The 16,811-nt window shown below is 41.9% G+C and overlaps 1 protein-coding gene across 1 annotated transcript in view; it reads right to left on the bottom strand.

The window, feature by feature from the left end:
• Positions 1-7,659: 7,659 nt before the first annotated feature.
• Positions 7,660-16,811, bottom strand: part of KREMEN2 (kringle containing transmembrane protein 2) — a 51,015-nt gene continuing 41,863 nt past the window's right edge. The window contains exons 6-8 of the mRNA XM_060780577.2: positions 15,758-15,886; positions 10,607-10,679; positions 7,660-8,852 (exon numbers count right to left, since the gene is read on the bottom strand). Of these exons, the coding sequence (XP_060636560.1) occupies positions 8,558-8,852; positions 10,607-10,679; positions 15,758-15,886 (497 nt within the window). The 3' untranslated portion in view covers positions 7,660-8,557. The remainder of the gene's footprint in view (positions 8,853-10,606; positions 10,680-15,757; positions 15,887-16,811) is intronic.

The following is a 16,811-nucleotide window of genomic DNA, read 5'->3' as shown; positions in this document are numbered from 1 at the left end:
CTAATTTGTGATGTGATTAACAGAGAACTTGAAAGTATAGATCAAGATCAAAAGTCTATATTCAAATCAGAATCCCAGAAAGAGGCAGCAGCTGATCATTTAAATTAGGTATTTACTGGAGTGATTAACAAACATAAACATCCAGGCAAAACTTTGTATTATTATTATTATTATTATTATTATTATTATTATTATTATTATTTAGAAAGGCCAGCGAAGGAGAGGTTTTGTTTACATCCTCAAGCAACTTTGTTAGAAGTATGTTTACACTGTGAATTTAATGACACTACTTGAATTGCTCTGGCTCAGTACTGTCGAATCCTGGCAGTTGTAGCTTCACAAGGTATTTTGTCTTCTCTGCCAAAGAGTGCTGGTACCTCTCCTACCTACAAACCCTAGGATTTCATTGCATTGAGCCATGTAGTATCAAACTGCATTAATTTAGCAATGTAGATCAGGCATGGGCAAACTTTGGCCCTCCGGGTGTTTTGGACTTCAACTCCCACAATTCCTAGCAGCCTACCAGCTGCTAGGAATTGTGGGAGTTGAAGTCCAAAACACCCGGAGGGCCAAAGTTTGCCCATGCCTGGTGTAGATGCACCCTAAGCTACTCTCGTCCTTTGGAGAGATACAGAAATGGATTCGCAGAGGAATTTCTTCTCCTTATTCATAGGTTAAGCCTCTCTGAGTGGGTTGGGATCTTTGCACCAGTGTTTGCACCTTCTGAAGGTTTCACCCTTTCATTTATATCCCGATGAGTAATAATTCCCCAGGCTCATTTCCTAATCATCCAGGCTATTTTCACATTCATAAGGAATACAGCAGGTGCCTCCTTATCTATGCAGAACATAAGGCAACCTAGTGGATGATTGATCATTATGACACATGAATTCATTGTAGTGCTGGCTTCTGCCTTTGGGATCTCCCATTGGGAAGATGCTGGGGTGTATGTCAAGAGCAACGTTGGCCAAAGACTAGCCTTCAAAATGAAAGGCAACTGCAATTCCCATGTGGAAAACAGTGTTTCCTTCCTTTACTTTGTGTGCTTGTTGACTTATGGTGACCCCAAGAATTCTAAAGAAATAGTGAGAACTGGTTTGCCATTCTCTTCCTCTGAAATATAGCAACATCACTTGATATTCCTTGGCAGTCTCCCACCCAAGTATAATCAGGCCTGATCCTGCTTAGCTTTTCTACTCTCAATTGTGTTGCTTTTCCTCTCCCCCAGTGGCGCAGAGGTTAAAGCGCTGAGCTGCTGAGCTTGTCGACCGAAAGTTTGCAGGTTCAAATCCAGGGAGCGGCGTGAGCTTCCGCTGCCAGCCCCAGCTTCTACCAACCTAGCAGTTTGAAAACATGCAAAATGTGAGTAGATCAATAGGTACCGCTCTGGCAGGAAGGTAACTGCGCTCCATGCAGTCATGCCAGGCACATGACCTTGGAGGTGTCTATGGACAACACCGGCTCTTCAGCTTAGAAATTGAGATGAGCACCAACCCCCAGAGTCGGACACAACTGGACTTCATGTCAGGGGAAAACCTTTACCTTTTTTTACCTTCTCTCCCAAATCTGACTTCAAAAAGCCGAGTGTACTTTATTAAATATGCACATTCACAATTTGGCCACGGTGGTCCATACTCTTGTTACATCAAGGATAGATTACTGCAATGCGCTCTACGTGGAGTTGCCTTTGAAGACTGTTCAGAAGCTTAAAGTGGTCCAACGAGCTGCAGCCAAATTCTTCACTGGGGCAGCGTACAGGGAGCATACAACCCCCCTGTTACGTCAGCTCCACTTGCTGCCAGTGTGCTACCGAGCACAATTCAAAGTGCTGGACTTAGCCTATAAAGCTCTAATGGTTACAGCCCTGCTTACCTGTCCAAACGTATTTCCTCTATGTGATCCACTTTGGAGATTAAGATCTTTTGGGGAGGCCCTGCTCTTGGTCCCACCTCTTTCGCAGATGCAGCCAGTACCATCTTGGAACTGGCCCCAAATGCTCACATGGTCTGAAAGTCCAGCTTGATATGGATTCTTTTGGATACTACAGAGCAACCCATGACATTTGTTTGTGATTCAAGACCACATTAACTTTAATCAGCTCCAGTGACCCTGGTAGGCTGTTGGGAATTGTGGGAATTGAAGTCCAAAACACCTGGAGAGCCCAAGTTTGCCCATGCCTGCCTCAGGTAGTCCAATGTAGTTTTACACTATCTACTGGTGCCAACATAGTAACAGATAATGCTCTGGATGGGCCAGATTAGGCAGCCAGTGTAGATGTGGCCTCTGTAATCTTTCCCTTGGGTGAGATCTTCCTGAATAATCTATATTGATGGGTGTGCTAATTCTTATGGCAGATTTCTCCACACTAGGAATGAGGTTTTGTGGTCCAGTCAAAAAGATGCTGGACATTTTAATCTCAAAATAGATTAGTCACCGGTTGCTTGTCAAATTAAAAGTCTGAACATCTTTGTATGCAATATTAAAATCTGAAGATAACAACCAATGGTTATGCTGTTATATGGCTTTTTGCTACAAATATACTGTATCTCAGATCCGTTATGGGCATATGGTGAATCAATTCAGAATAAATGCATGAGCATGCTATTGGGCCTGCTGTCAGGTACTCAGGCTTTGTATAATTTGGGCAAAAATTGGTTTGCAGCCAGTTTATGTTATCGTATAAACTATATTTTTCTATTTTTAAAACTAGACTATTTGCGAAAGGAATTGGTTATATGATATGCAGCAGAGGAGCATGGAACAAAGTCCAGAGGTGCAAAAATAGTACTGGATTCCTCTTCAGGAAATTTGATTTTGATTCTTTGCTACCCACAGCTGTTCTTCCTCAATACAGCCAGAAAGTGATTAATGAGGCAACTCCAAGAATATTATTCTGGGCTGGATACTGAAGAAAATTGAGGTTTCTGGATTGTTCCGGAGTTTTCCTGTCCTAAAACCACAGTAGGGTGAAAAGTGATAGTTACTGAAATTTATTCACCCCACCCTTTTACCAAGCCTATATATAGCCTTTGGCTTTCAGGCAATAAAAAACAGTGTTTTGGAATGAAGATGTAAGAAAATCCAAGATAATACTTCATATATATATGATTTGTGGTCATTTGGTGATTGAGGATACAATCCTTTTGTGGGAATTTGGTTGGTGAGTCAAAACCCCTTCCAACATTTCACAGATGAAAACTGAGGGCCCTTCTACATAGCTGAATAAAATCCCACATTATCTGCTTTGAACTGGAATATATGGCAGTGTAGACTCAGGACCCCATCACACTAGAGAATGAATCCACTTTAAATCCGGTTGCTGCCTCCTGCAGAATTCTGGGATTTTCTGCCTTAATATTCTGGGTTATATGACTGTGTGGAAGGGCCCTGAGGCCTCTTTCCACACTGCCCTATATCCTAGGATCTGATCCCAGATTATCTTCTTATCCCAGATTATCTGGTAGTGGAGACTCATATAATCCAGTTTAAAGCAGATAATCTGAAATCAGATCCTAGAATATAGGGCAGTGTGGTTCCATCTTGAGAAAGCATATAGCCAAACAATATCAAAATGTATTGTCAAAGGCTTTCATGGTCGGAATCACTGGGTTACTGTAGGTTTTTCTCTGAGGATGCTTGCCACAGATGCAGGTGAAATGTCAGGAGAGAGTGCTTCTAGAACATGGCCATACAGCCCGAAAAACGTACAACAACCCAATATCAAAATGTCCTCAAGATAGTAGAAGTTATTAATAAGGAAGAACATACAGCCTAAAAGAGAGACGCCAGCAGGTAGTTATGGCAAGCCTGTAAATCAGTGGTTCTCAACCCTTTTTTGACCAGGGACTACTTTGACCAGGGATCACTCTCTAATATTAGTACTAAAAGTGTTACAAATCAGTTTTTGGTCAACTTTAGATTCGGTTTGGTTATTGGGGATGTTGATTCAGAAAATGTCATTGGATAGACCACATCAGCTCTAGTTTCTGATACAAAACATATGCCATCCAGTAGTTGCCATCTGCTAGCCCACAGAAAACTATATTTAATAATGTAGAGCCACAGACCTTATTTTAGGTCTAGTGGCCCCGGTTGGGAACCACTGCTGTAAATTGAGTTGCCTCCTCCTCCTCCTCCTCCTCCTCTTTACATTATTGTTGTCAACTACTTTTATGAAACTAAGGGCCCTTTCACAGAGCCATATAACCCAGAATATCAAGGCACATTATTCACTTTGAAATGGGTTATCTGAGTCCACACTGCCATGTAATCCAGTTCAATGTGGTTTTTATACAACTATGTGGAAGGGCCTTAGTTTCTACTATAACAATAATATGATAGTAATGTGCTACTGTTGTATTATGTACTTAGTTAAGTATACAAAGGTATCTTGTATCAACTCAAAGGAACTGAGAGTTGGTCCAAGAGCTTTTGTAGACTAAATCTACTTTGTCAGATGTCATTAGTTAAGTATACAGGCAGTCTCCGACTTCCAAACATCCTACATCTTGTAACTACTAGTTACAAACAGGGGTGAGACAACAGAAAGTGAGAGGAATCTACCTCTAGGAAGGGAAATCCACTTCTGAAAAAGTTATCATGAGAAAAAAGTGTCTCCACTGAAGCTTTATCACCAATCCTTATTTCCACAACAAGCCAAGTTTTTCAAAATCCAATTGTTAGAGGGACAGAAAGTGAAGTGACATCTTCTGAACAGGGGCACAGATAGCAAAACGAATGTTACAGGGGTGTTAACCCTTCTCTATGCAATCCAAAACTAAAATACACATAGTATTGTCGAAGGCTTTCATGGCCGGAATCACTGGGTTGTTGTAGGTTTTTTCGGGCTACATGGCCATGGTCTAGAGGCATTCTCTCCTGACATTTCACCTGCATCTATGGCAAGCATCCTCAGAGGTAGTGAGGTCTGTTGGAACTAGGAAGAAGGACATCTAATCACCTCTCAACAAAAGTTTGCTCCAGGCACTGTCAGGCCATTATATACTAATCAAGGGGGTCAGTTGAAACATTCACACCTAGCTCCGGCAGACAAGAGTCCTTTGTCCCACCCTGGCCATTCCACAGATATATAAAGCCTTTTTCCTAGTTCAAACAGACCTCACTACCTCTGAGGATGCTTGCCATAGATGCAGGTGAAATGTCAGGAGAGAATGCCTCTAGACCATGGCCATATAGCCCGAAAAAACCTACAACAACCCAGTAAAATACACATATTTGTTGGCTGGAGGTACACTTTAAAATGTACTTGTTCTGACTTACATACAAATTCAACTTCAGAACAAGCCTACAGAACCAGATCTTGTCTGTAACCTACGGACTGTCTGTACTTCATTATGCAGTAGTAAACAGTACTATACTATACTTAGTATACTTGAAGTAACTGTTCCTGTCTCATCAACCCAAAGACTGATGGAAATATCATTACCCATACTCTGATTGCAAACAGAATCAACCGCCTTTTCCACATACAGTTGATGCCAGGAAAAAGAGCTTGGGAAAAGAAGTTACAATTGTGGCAGTCGTGTCACAATTGTGACCAAGTAGCAATTGTGAATACAGAGCAGCATTCCTATATATACTCATCTCTAACTCTTCCATATTCACAGCGACTACTTAGTCACAGCTTTGACACTCTTGACGCAAAATCATAACTCTCCCCCCTCCCTTCAACCTACTTTACTGGACATCAACTGCATGGAGAGAAGGAAGTCCATTCTGCAAGTAATTAGAACATGGCTGAGTGACATTTCTATCAGTTTAAGAGTCTTAATTACACACAGCATCAATGTCATTATTACCGATCACAGCATGGCTCTTGCATATTAAATGTTAGTGGAATGGATATGGGTGGTAGTGGTGGTGTTAAATGCTCCTTAGCAATGTGATAACAGCTTCCTGTTAGGAAGAGGCTTACTACACGTACCAATGGGAGGTTTGTCCTAATAACTGCTTTGTGAAAGGGAACGAGTAGGAATTAATTAAGAATACTGCTAGGACAGGAAGGCTTAAAACCTCATTTTCTGTATGTAGCAGTTCTACTTACAATGACTGAAGTCTCCCTTCTTGCCCTTTGTACTTAATTTTTCAAAAGTCTACATAACTGCCTAACATAGTGTGAGTAGTTAGACCAAAATATGCAATATGTGAAAAAAGTACTTCCCCAATCTCTCACACTGTTTCATTGCATAATCCAAATCTTAGGGCCCTTCTACATAGCTATATGAGGCAGAATATCAAGGCAGATAATCCACAATATCTGCTCTGAACTGGATTATCTGAGTCCACACTGACATATAATCCAGTTCAATGTGATTTTATATAGCTGTGTAGAAGGGGCCTTAGTATAATGAGAATATTACTTTTCCCACTTGGTGCAGAATTTGTATATACCTCTGTTGTGTCCCTCCCACATGCCATTTCATCAAGCTACAAAAGTTAATGCTTGGGAGTATACCCTACTCTTTCATTATTTGGGTTTGTTCTTTCCTGCAATTATTTTGGATAGAGGTAGCCAAAATTCACCCAAAATGCAAGGCCTTCTTAAAGACTAGGGGAACATCTACACTGACAGCTTACATGGGTTATAGGTTGTCACCAATAACCTATACTGGAGCTGATCCCAGTATCGCCCCCCGATTTTCAGTTCAGTGTAGATCCACCCTTGGTAATCCTATGGAAATGAATGACTTTCAATTTATATTTGATCCAGGAAAGCAGGAAAGAGTTAAATTTCTGGTCCAGCTTACCTATCCAAACATATATCCCTTTATGAACAAGTTTGAGCGCTAAGATCTGCCATGGAGGTGCTGCTCTCGGTTCCACCTAGTTCGCAAACATGATTGGTGAGGATGAGAGACAGAACCTTCTTGGCGGTGGCCTCACAGCTGTGGAACTCCCTTCCTAATGAGATCAAATGGACCCCCTCCCTCTTGGCATTTAGGAAACAAGACTTGGGGATTCAAACAGGCTTTCAGAGAGTGACAGAACTGCAATCTAACATCCAGTCATGACATAGTTAGAAATGAAGCAGCTGAATTATGACTGAATTATGACCCCTGGTGGTGCAGCGGGTTAAACCGCTGAACTGCTGAACTTGCTGACCAAAAGGTTGGTGGTTCGAATCCGGGGAGCAGGATAAGCTCCTGCTGTTAGGCCCAGCTTCTGCCAACCTAGCAGTTTGAAAACATGAAAACGTGAGTAGATACCACTTATGTGGGAAGTTAATGGTACTCTATGCAGTCATGCTGCCCACATGACCTTGGAGGTGTCTATGGACAATGCTGGCTCTTTGGCTTAAAAATGGGGATGAGCACCACCCCCCAGAGTCAGACCCGACTAGGCTTAATGTCAGGGGAAAACTTTTCCTTTACCTATAACTAAAGATTGGTGCAATGTGGTATTTGTGTATTAGATTTATCATGCTTTAATTTATGCTGTAATTTATGTTTGGTGTTTTAATGATTTTATGCTATGTTTTAACAGTTGTCTAATTGAGGCATCGAATGTTTACCTAAATATATGATGTACACGGCTCTGAGTCCTCTGCGGGGTGAGAAGAGCAGGATATAAACAAAGTAAATAAATAAATAATACCTCCAACCTAGAATGACCTAGTTGAGACAATAACAGAGAAGCATCTTCACTGATATGAAAATAATTTAATGACGGTTTCGTGTTCCAAAATGATTTTTGTGCCTGTTGGGCTCAGGAGACCAGAGGCTGGTTTTCACTACCCCTCCTCCTCCTCCTTTGTTGTGTTTATAGAGCCCCCAAGAACCAAGTCATCAACCCTTCCATTGTCCTGTGGTCTTCAGGCTCTCTTTGTCTCCAAATGTTCTTAAAGAGTTTCTGGTGATGGGTTCAGCTCGTACAAGTGCCACTCCCTGCCCGCTGTTTAGTATCTATAGATTAACCACCTGCATGTGGTTTCACTCTCTTTCATCCCCCAACTACCCGTATCTGGGAATCCCTCGATCGCCAGACCTTTGTATCTCACAAAATCTTATTTTGTGAGGTATTGACATCATGCATTACTGAGTATGTGCCTCTTCTGTCACACAGTCTTACATTTTCACTTGGTTCCATGGGCATGTCTCCAGCAATGTCAGGGCTTTGTATCAACCAGGAAATCTTTTACAAAATTCCAGCTCCTTGATGGGAGCTTCCTTCTTTCAACTGAGCTGTCTCCTTCCAAGGGATGTGGCAATGGGATCTCCCACCACTTTCATAGTCTCCGCACCCCCAGAAGATTGTCCATAGCAGCCAATAAAGTCTGTAAGGGATTATTGCTATGTATGATTGTTGCCAAATGACCTTCCATTCCTCTGGAATGCTGTTATCAGTGCCGTGATGGGCCCTGGTCTCTATTATGGACCAACTTCCCCTGCAATTCCCCATGAATGGATGCAGTTATTAAGGTCCCAATCTTGGTCCACCTTGAGAACTGATGAAGTTCCAGCTTATGAAGTTGGCAAGTGGAGAGTGGGCTGACATTCCCAACATTGACAATGGGAGTTGAGAGCTGGTGTGTCTCGCCTCATATGGTGGAGATGAGAGATTTGAGAGAGGACTGGTTGGTGGAAGAAAGGTTCTCGTAACTGTGGCACAAGCAAGAGCAGTCTGAGGAGGCTTCGTCATCCCCGCCACCCCCACCGCTGTTGTGCAAAGGGCGATGGTGTGGGGCGCCACGTGTGGTGCAGATCACCACCCGGGTATGTCGGTAGGCCACAGCCCACGCCTCCCCGCCAAGGCACTGGCAGCGGCTCCGTGGGCCTTTGGAGGAGAACGGGACCAGGGAATTGCCCGACTTCTTCTGCACAAAAAGGCAAGTCCTGGAAAGGAGAGCAAAACAAATAAGGCAACCAAGTGAGTGGTAATTTTATACCCAGTAGGAACATCTTGAGAACATAGATCTTAACATCTACTTTGAGTTCTATAATTCACAGTTAAATTACATTAAAATAAGTCATATTCCCATAACACGTGTTGTTTGTGGAAGAAGTGTTTCTGGATCATTGCCCATCTTGGTTTGGAACTTTTAAAGGCATGGTTATGTTGGACAAATGCATTTTGTACTTTCAAAATTTCCCTTATTGGGAGAAGAAAGTGTATTGACAGCTGTTATTATTATTATTATTATCATCATCATCATCATCATCATCATTATCTATGCTCCACTTTTTCTCTCCACAAAGTAGACTCAACGCAGATTGCACTCAACGTATTTCAATACAATTTAAAATCCAAAAATATACAAACACTGAAAAAAATGAAACATAAATGATATTAATTAAAAATTAACAGTTAAAACAGCAAGTCCAAGACATCCAGTATTTGAGGAAAAACATAGAATGGCATCTCTATCTACCAAAGGTTGCCAGGTGAAAAACAAGACAAGGATCCTGTTCCTTCTAATAGTTGGATGGTTGTGTTCCTTCAGGTTATTTCTGACTTATGATATCACAGTGTTTCTCAACCTGGGAGTCGGGGCCCCTGGGGTGGTTGTGAGGGGGGTTTCAGACGATTCGCCAAATACCATCACGAAATACATATTTCTGATGGTTTTAGGAACCCCTTTGGCGGAGAAGGCTGAAGATCTCTCCCCTGTCCTTCTCTTCTTTTTTGGAAACAGATGGTGAATCCTCCCACTAAAAGCCCTCCTCCTGCAAAGACTGCCGGTGAACTATAAATTCTAGCAACTACAACTCCCAAACGTGAAGGTCTATTTTCCCCAAACTCCACCAGTGTTCACTTTTGGGTATATTGTGTTTGTGCCAAGTTTGGTCCAGATCCATCATTGTTTGAGTCAACAGTGCTCTCTGGATGTAGGTGAACTACAACTTGCCCAATGCCCACTAAAATCCTTTCAGTATTTTCTGCTGGTCATGGTCATGTGTGCCAAGATTGGTTCAGTTCCATTGTTGGTGAAATTCTGAATGCTTCTTGATTGTAGATGAACTCTAAATCCCAGCAAGTACAACTCCCAAATGACAAAATCAATTCCCCCTCTCAACCTCATCAGTATTCAAATTTGGGCATATCGGGTATTTGTGCCAAATTTGGTCCAGTGAATGAAAATACATCCTGCATATCAGATATTTACATTACAATCCATAACAGAAGCAAAATTACAGTTATGAAGTACCAATGAAAATAATGTTATGGTTGGGGATCACCACCACATGAGGAACTGTATTAAGGGGTCGCAACATTAGGAAGGTTGAGAACCACTGGTCTATCAAGTTTTTCAGGAGCTGAGAGTGTGATTTGCTCATGGTTGCCCAGTGGATTTCAAACCATGGGGATGTAGTTTGTTGCAGTGCCAGTACTCTTTAACAGAGAAGGTTAAAGACCTTGTAAAACTACAGCTCTCATATATATTCCTGCTTCTTGGCAGGGGGTTGGACTGGATGGCCCATGAGGTCTCTTCCAACTCTTTGATTCTATGATTCTATGAACAGAATCCAGAAATTCTTGTCCCTTTCTCCTGAATATATTGGATCCGTGACATTATGCCAGAAATGGGAATGGAACACAAACTCCTCTATCTGCCTCCCCTATTCTTCAGTTTTCTCCCAAAACGTACCTCTTGCGGAGATGGTATGTGATGAGGATAATGGCCAAGATGAAGGTTCCTGTGGCCGTGTACATCACCCAAGCTGCGTTACAAAGGAAAAGAAGAGAACATTAGGTCACTAGGTCTTCTACCAAAAGTCTCACAATACACAGACATCAATAACTATATATGCACCCTACAGCAGCCTTGACTTAGGCTCCTTCCACACTGTCCCTATTTCCCAGCATCTGATCCCGGATTATCTGTTAATTCTAGGTAATCAGGCAGTGGGGACTCATATAATGTGGATGAAAGCCTGAGTTAGCAACACACTTCCTTCTGAAGTATTGGATTTCAGGTCATACCTTCCATGTGCTGGACAGTGATGATTGTAGTTTTAATCTCTGAATCAGTATCTCTAGTGCAAGTAGGGGGAAACCTAGGCCTGAGGATGCAGACCCTTGGGGTCCTTTCTCAGGCCCTCCTTTCTCACCATCCTATCCTTCCTTCCTCTTTCCCCTTTCTTCATCCTTCCTTCCTTCCTTCCTTCCTTCCTTCCTTCCTTCCTTCCTTCCTTCCTTCCTTCCTTCCTCCCTCCCTCCCTCCCTCCCTCCCTCCCTCCCTCCCTCCCTCCCTCCCTCCCTTCCTCTTTTTCCTTCCTTCTTCCCTCCCCATCCATCCTTTTGTCCTACCCTCTTGCCCTCTTTCTCCTTCCTTCCTTCCTTCCTTCCTTCCTTCCTTCCTTCCTTCCCTTTTGTTTTTCCTTCTGTCTCTCTTTCCTCACTCCCTTCCCTCTTTCTCCTTCCACCCTTTTCTCCTTCCTTCTATTTCCTTCCTCCTTTTCTTCCATCCTTCCCTTCCACTCTTTCATCCTTACCTCCTTCCCTCCCTTTTATCTTTCCTTCTTTCGCTGTTTCCTTCCTCCTTACCTCCCTCCCTCTTTCTCCTTCCATCCTTCCCTTTCACCCTTTTGTACTTCCCTCTTTTGTCTTTCCTTCCTCCTTCCCTCCCTCCCTCCTTTCCCTCCCTCTTTCTCCTTCCATCCTTCCCTTCCACCCTTTTGTCCTTCACTCCCTTTTGTCTTTCCTTTCTTCTCTCTTTCCTTCCTCCTTCCCCCCTCCCTCCCTCCCCTCTTTCTCCTTCCATCCTTCTCTTTCACCGTTTCATCCTTCCCTCCTTCCTTCTCTCTTTCCTTCCTTCTTCCCATCCTTTCTTTCATCACTGGACAGCCAGTTCTCCTAGCAGGGAGTACTGGCATGCAGCCCCAAGTTAGAAAGTTTGCCCGTGCCTGTTCTAGTGTGTTGAATTACAACCCCCATGTTCGTTGAGCTAGCTGGGGATAATTGGAGTTATAGTCCAACGCATCAATATGGCTCTCGGTTGCAAAAAGCGCTCACCCCTTCTTACTATATTTGTTGTGCAGCAACAGGAACATGTTCATTCCCAACACTAGGCTCCTTTCAAGAAATCCTGCACCAGTTCCAACAAATATAAACACTGACTAATGTTATACATTCAGAGAACCTTTTAAAGTAGGAAATAGAGGTTTTCCTGTTCCCAATAGGATGAAATTTTAAATCAAAGCTTGGAAAAGTGTGTGGGTTTTTGTTTTTTTTGAATTATGATTTTCCCTATGGCATAGTGCCCCCCCCCCCTCCAATTTCATGATATGCACAATGCTGTCTTACTGCAAATTCAAAATAACCAATCGAACACTGTAGAATTGTGATAACAAACAGGAAAAGGACCTCAAGGATTTATGTTTTCATGTATGAAAACTTCTGATCTCCCTCCTAGGGTACAAAATTTTGAACAGAATATATGGCTGTATTTAGTACTGTTTAGTATGCATTCCTTCACCAAACTGACTACAAAAACTATTGAATTGAAAAGGCAAAGGATGGTGCCCTCTCCTGGTTGACACCAGTACTGGATTACTACAACTTTTAAAAGGAGCACAATAGGAAACTAAATAAAGAGTATCATCAAAGGCTTTCATGGCAGCAATCACTGGGTTGCTGTGAGTTTTCCAGGCTGTATGACCGTGTTCCAGAAGGATTCTCTCCTGATGTTTCACCCACATCTATGGCAGGCATCCTCAGAGGTTGTGAGGTCTATTGGAAACTAGGCAAGTGAGGTTTATATATCTGTGGAATGTCCAGAGTGGGAGAAAGAACTTGTGTCTGCTTGAGTCAGATATGAGTGTTGCAGTTGGCCACTTAAATTAGCATTGAATAACTTTGCAGCTTCCCAACACCTCCCAACAAAGGATTCCCCCAGGCAGGAAGCAGCCGAGCTTTGAAGCTGCAAGGATATTGGATGCTAATCAATAATAATAATAATAATAATAATAATAATAATAATCTTTTTATATACCCCACCACCATCTCCCCAGTGGGGACTCGGAGAGGCTTACATGAGGCCAAGCCCAAACAACAAATTACAATAAAATAAAACCACAACACAACCGAAAATGCAGACAATAAACCACAACATCATAATTACATAAAACATGTAAGGTGGCCAATTGCAACAGTCACACTTTCCTCAAACATATAAGAGTCCTTCCTCCCACAGATATATAAACCTCACTTGCCAAGTTTCCAACAGACCTCACAATCTCCATACTTATTCCTACAAAAAATGTGTATTGTTTCCAAAGAATGCATTTCCAAATCTATTTTTTCTCATAATGTACATTAGAGTAAGATTTGGATTCTTTTCAAAATTGCATTGAAATAGTCAGGTGGTTCACAAAGGCCCCATTTACAATGCTATACAATCCATCTTGAAATGCATTATAATGGTCAATGTAGACCAGACGTGGGCAAACCTTTTCCCCCTCAGCTTAAGCGGCTGAGGGGGAAAAGGAAGGGGCCTGAGGCTGTTAGGAATTGTGGGAGCTGAAGTCCAAAACACCTGGAGGACCCAAGTTTGCCCATGCCTGGTGTAGACTCATATAATGCAGATTGAAAAGGATTATATGAGTCTACACTGATGTATAATCCAGTTCAATGCAATTAAATCTGCATTCTGAAACTGGATTATATGGTAGTGTAGATGCGCCCTAAATCACACATTTTTTGGGGAGATACAGCTCTGGAATTCGCAAAGACTGCTTGCAAGGAAATATATGTTCTCAAGTCCCATTTTTTTTCAGACTCTTTGGGAAAGCAAAGGGTTTATAACAAGAGAGCAGTAGTGGGAAAGCTGTGCTGTTTTTACTCCTCTCTCTGTGTATCTCTGTGCCTTCAAATCCCCGGTCAATTTATGGCTACCCTGGTTGTAAACGACCCCTTTAATGAGAAATTTCCCCTTGACCACAAGGTGCCAGTCACATGTTCACAGTAGAAAACACACAAGTGGAAACTTTTCAACCTGTGTGGCTGCCTTACAAGTTATTCAGAATTGTTTAAATGACAGGTGGAAATTAGGATTAAGCACACCCACACAGAGACTCTGCCTGTCTTGCGTCCAAATCCTTCTCTCCCAAAATAAAATCTCTCTTTTAAAAAAAACAGTGTCAGCATTTCTGCAGCAGGTGATGTGTCACCAACAATGCAGGTTCCTCAGTCTGGAGGAAAAGAGATCTGTCAGAGACTGGGTTTACCCAGAGCCAGTCTGACAGATTAGAAAAACAGAATCATAGAGTTGGAAGAAACCCCAAAGGTCATCCAGTCCAACCCTCTGCCATTCAAGAAGACACAGTACAAGCACTCCTAGTAGATGGCCATCTGACCTCTATAGAAAAACCTCCAAAAGATAACACTCCACGGCTACATCTACACTGCCATATAAAATCCAGATTAAAGTAAAGATAAAGGTTTTCTCTGGCATTTATGTTACAGAAAGTCATAACAGGATCAAGTATGTGTGCGTGCTAAAGAAAATATTATGCTGTTAATTATTATGTGCAGCTGCTAATGTAGGTCAACTAGTAAGTTTGGACCACATCCGGTGGGGTATAACTGTATGGTTTTTAGTATACAGTTCAGCTTTAGCTCTGAGGAGCCTTTGCTTGGGCATTTTGCTCAACCATTTCTACTTGACAGCACAAGGTGTCACCCCAAAGGAGATTCATCAGAGAATACAAGCTGTTTATGGTGATTGTGTTGATGTGTGTCATTGGGCGAGTAAGTTTAAAGATGTTGAGGTGTCAAGAATTCAGTGACTACATGTTGCTTAAGTCGGATTGACCGATCGTCTGCGCAGAGTTCCATACTTTGCTCTTTAACAACACAATCATTCAATGCTAAGGCTTCCTGCCAAAATTGAACTGTAGAGGTGAGTCTACAGAACAAGCCAGTACCTGCTGCATACCAGAATTGCCATCTGTTGAGGAATTACAAAGGTAGAAGCATTACTTTTCATTCAACCCTCATATATATGTACTATCAATGCAGTTTAGAATCGCAGTGGTTTTGTGAGCTTCCATTTCACACAATTGACTCGTACTCAGCTTTTGGTCTACTAAGATTCCTAATATCCCAGATTAGTTTAAGGAAAGCAAGGAAACTAAGAGCTGTTCCAGACAGCACTAAATTATGCTCTTTAGTCAGGGGCAAAAAAAAAAACAAAAAACCAGGAATCTGAAAAGATGCCCAGATACAGACCTGTTGGTCCTGGGATTTCTGCTTCTGTTGTCCACACTTGTTGCTTTGTCATGGGATTTTGCACCCCCCAAAAAAAGGCCGCCACGGGACTTCCGCCCGAAATTTCGACTTTTTTTTTGAAAATAAAAAACTTAAGATGCAAATATGCAAATCATGGTATAAGTTCAATTTCTGGGTTATATAAGCTGCAGGGCCATCTGTGCAGACAGGGTGTTGTTCCTCTGTTATACATGTTTGTTCCTCATTGCTCTTCTTGTGAAAAGATGTACAACATTGACAAGGGAGATACAACTTTGTCCTGGCCAGAGAAAAGGTGCCCTCCACACGTTTCATGAAGTTTCTGGCACACAAACAAAGTTTTTGCCTTCTACTCAACTCTCTTTTTTTTTCAAGAACCGACAAATCAGGAACAAGCATCTAAAACCCAGGAACAAACCCAGATAAAAAATCCCGTGATTTCCAAATGCAGGGATATATAGACATTCAAAGATTTTCACCCTCGTGTTTGCTGCGGAAGCTCCTGGGATAAAGGTAATGTCTGTAACGGCCCTAAGAGTCTTGGACTTACCTCCTACTCCAATGGCAGGGTCACTGGCACTGTAGGTCCAGGTGGAGTTCAGCCAATCGGAGGAGGTTGGGACGAGACGGGATCCATCACCGGGAAGGGTTCGTAAGTTCACCGATGAACCTTTCAACCCTATAATGAAAACCACAGAGTGATGTTACAGTGGATTCGTAATCCACCCTGTTCCCAAAGGCAGAAGTTTAATTTGTTCCCTATCGGTTTGAGATATTATCACACCCTCCAACATTTTTCAGATGCAGCCTGGGTGGCCGAGCAACATCAGAGTATGGTCAGGATGTCAAGGTCTTTCACCTTCTCTGCTATAAAGTGGTGGTGCCTCACCAAGCCACAAATCCCTGGATCCCATGGCATTGAGCCATGGCAGTTAAAGCAGTATCAAACTGCATCAATTCTACATTGTAGATTTATTTATTTATTTACGACATTTATATGCCACCCTTCTCACCCCGAAGGGGAATCAGAGTGGCTTACAAGATATATATACATACAAAACATTATATTATTAGCATAGTACAATATCAGTATTATATATTGCTATTTTGTACTATACCATTATACTGTAATACTGCCATGCGTTGCTATGGCCCAGTCTGTGTATATGTGTTTTGTGTGTGTATATATGTGTTTATGTCTATGTATATATTTGTGTATATATGTGTGCTTGTGTATATATATACATATGTGTGTGCATATATGTGTGTTTCTGTGTTTATATGTGTATATGTTTATTGTGTATATGTGTGTGCTTGTGTATATGCATATATGTGTGAATATATGTGTGTATGTATATGGTTATATGTGTATATGTATGTGTGTATATACTCTATGTGTATAGTTGTATGTGCTTGCGTATATGTGTATCTGTATGTGTGAATGTGTATATGTATATTTCTGTGATTATATGTGTATATGTATATTGTGTATATGTGTGTGCTTGTGTATATGCATATATGTATGTTTATATGTGTATGTATGTGTATATCTATATAGGTGTAAGGGTATGTGTGTGCTTGCGTATATGTGTGTGTGTGTGTCT

Source organism: Anolis sagrei, chromosome 6, assembly GCF_037176765.1.
Source record: "Anolis sagrei isolate rAnoSag1 chromosome 6, rAnoSag1.mat, whole genome shotgun sequence".
Classification (NCBI taxonomy): domain Eukaryota; kingdom Metazoa; phylum Chordata; class Lepidosauria; order Squamata; family Dactyloidae; genus Anolis; species Anolis sagrei.
Note: the sequence above shows the minus strand (reverse complement) of the source record. Positions and strands in the feature narration are given on the sequence as shown.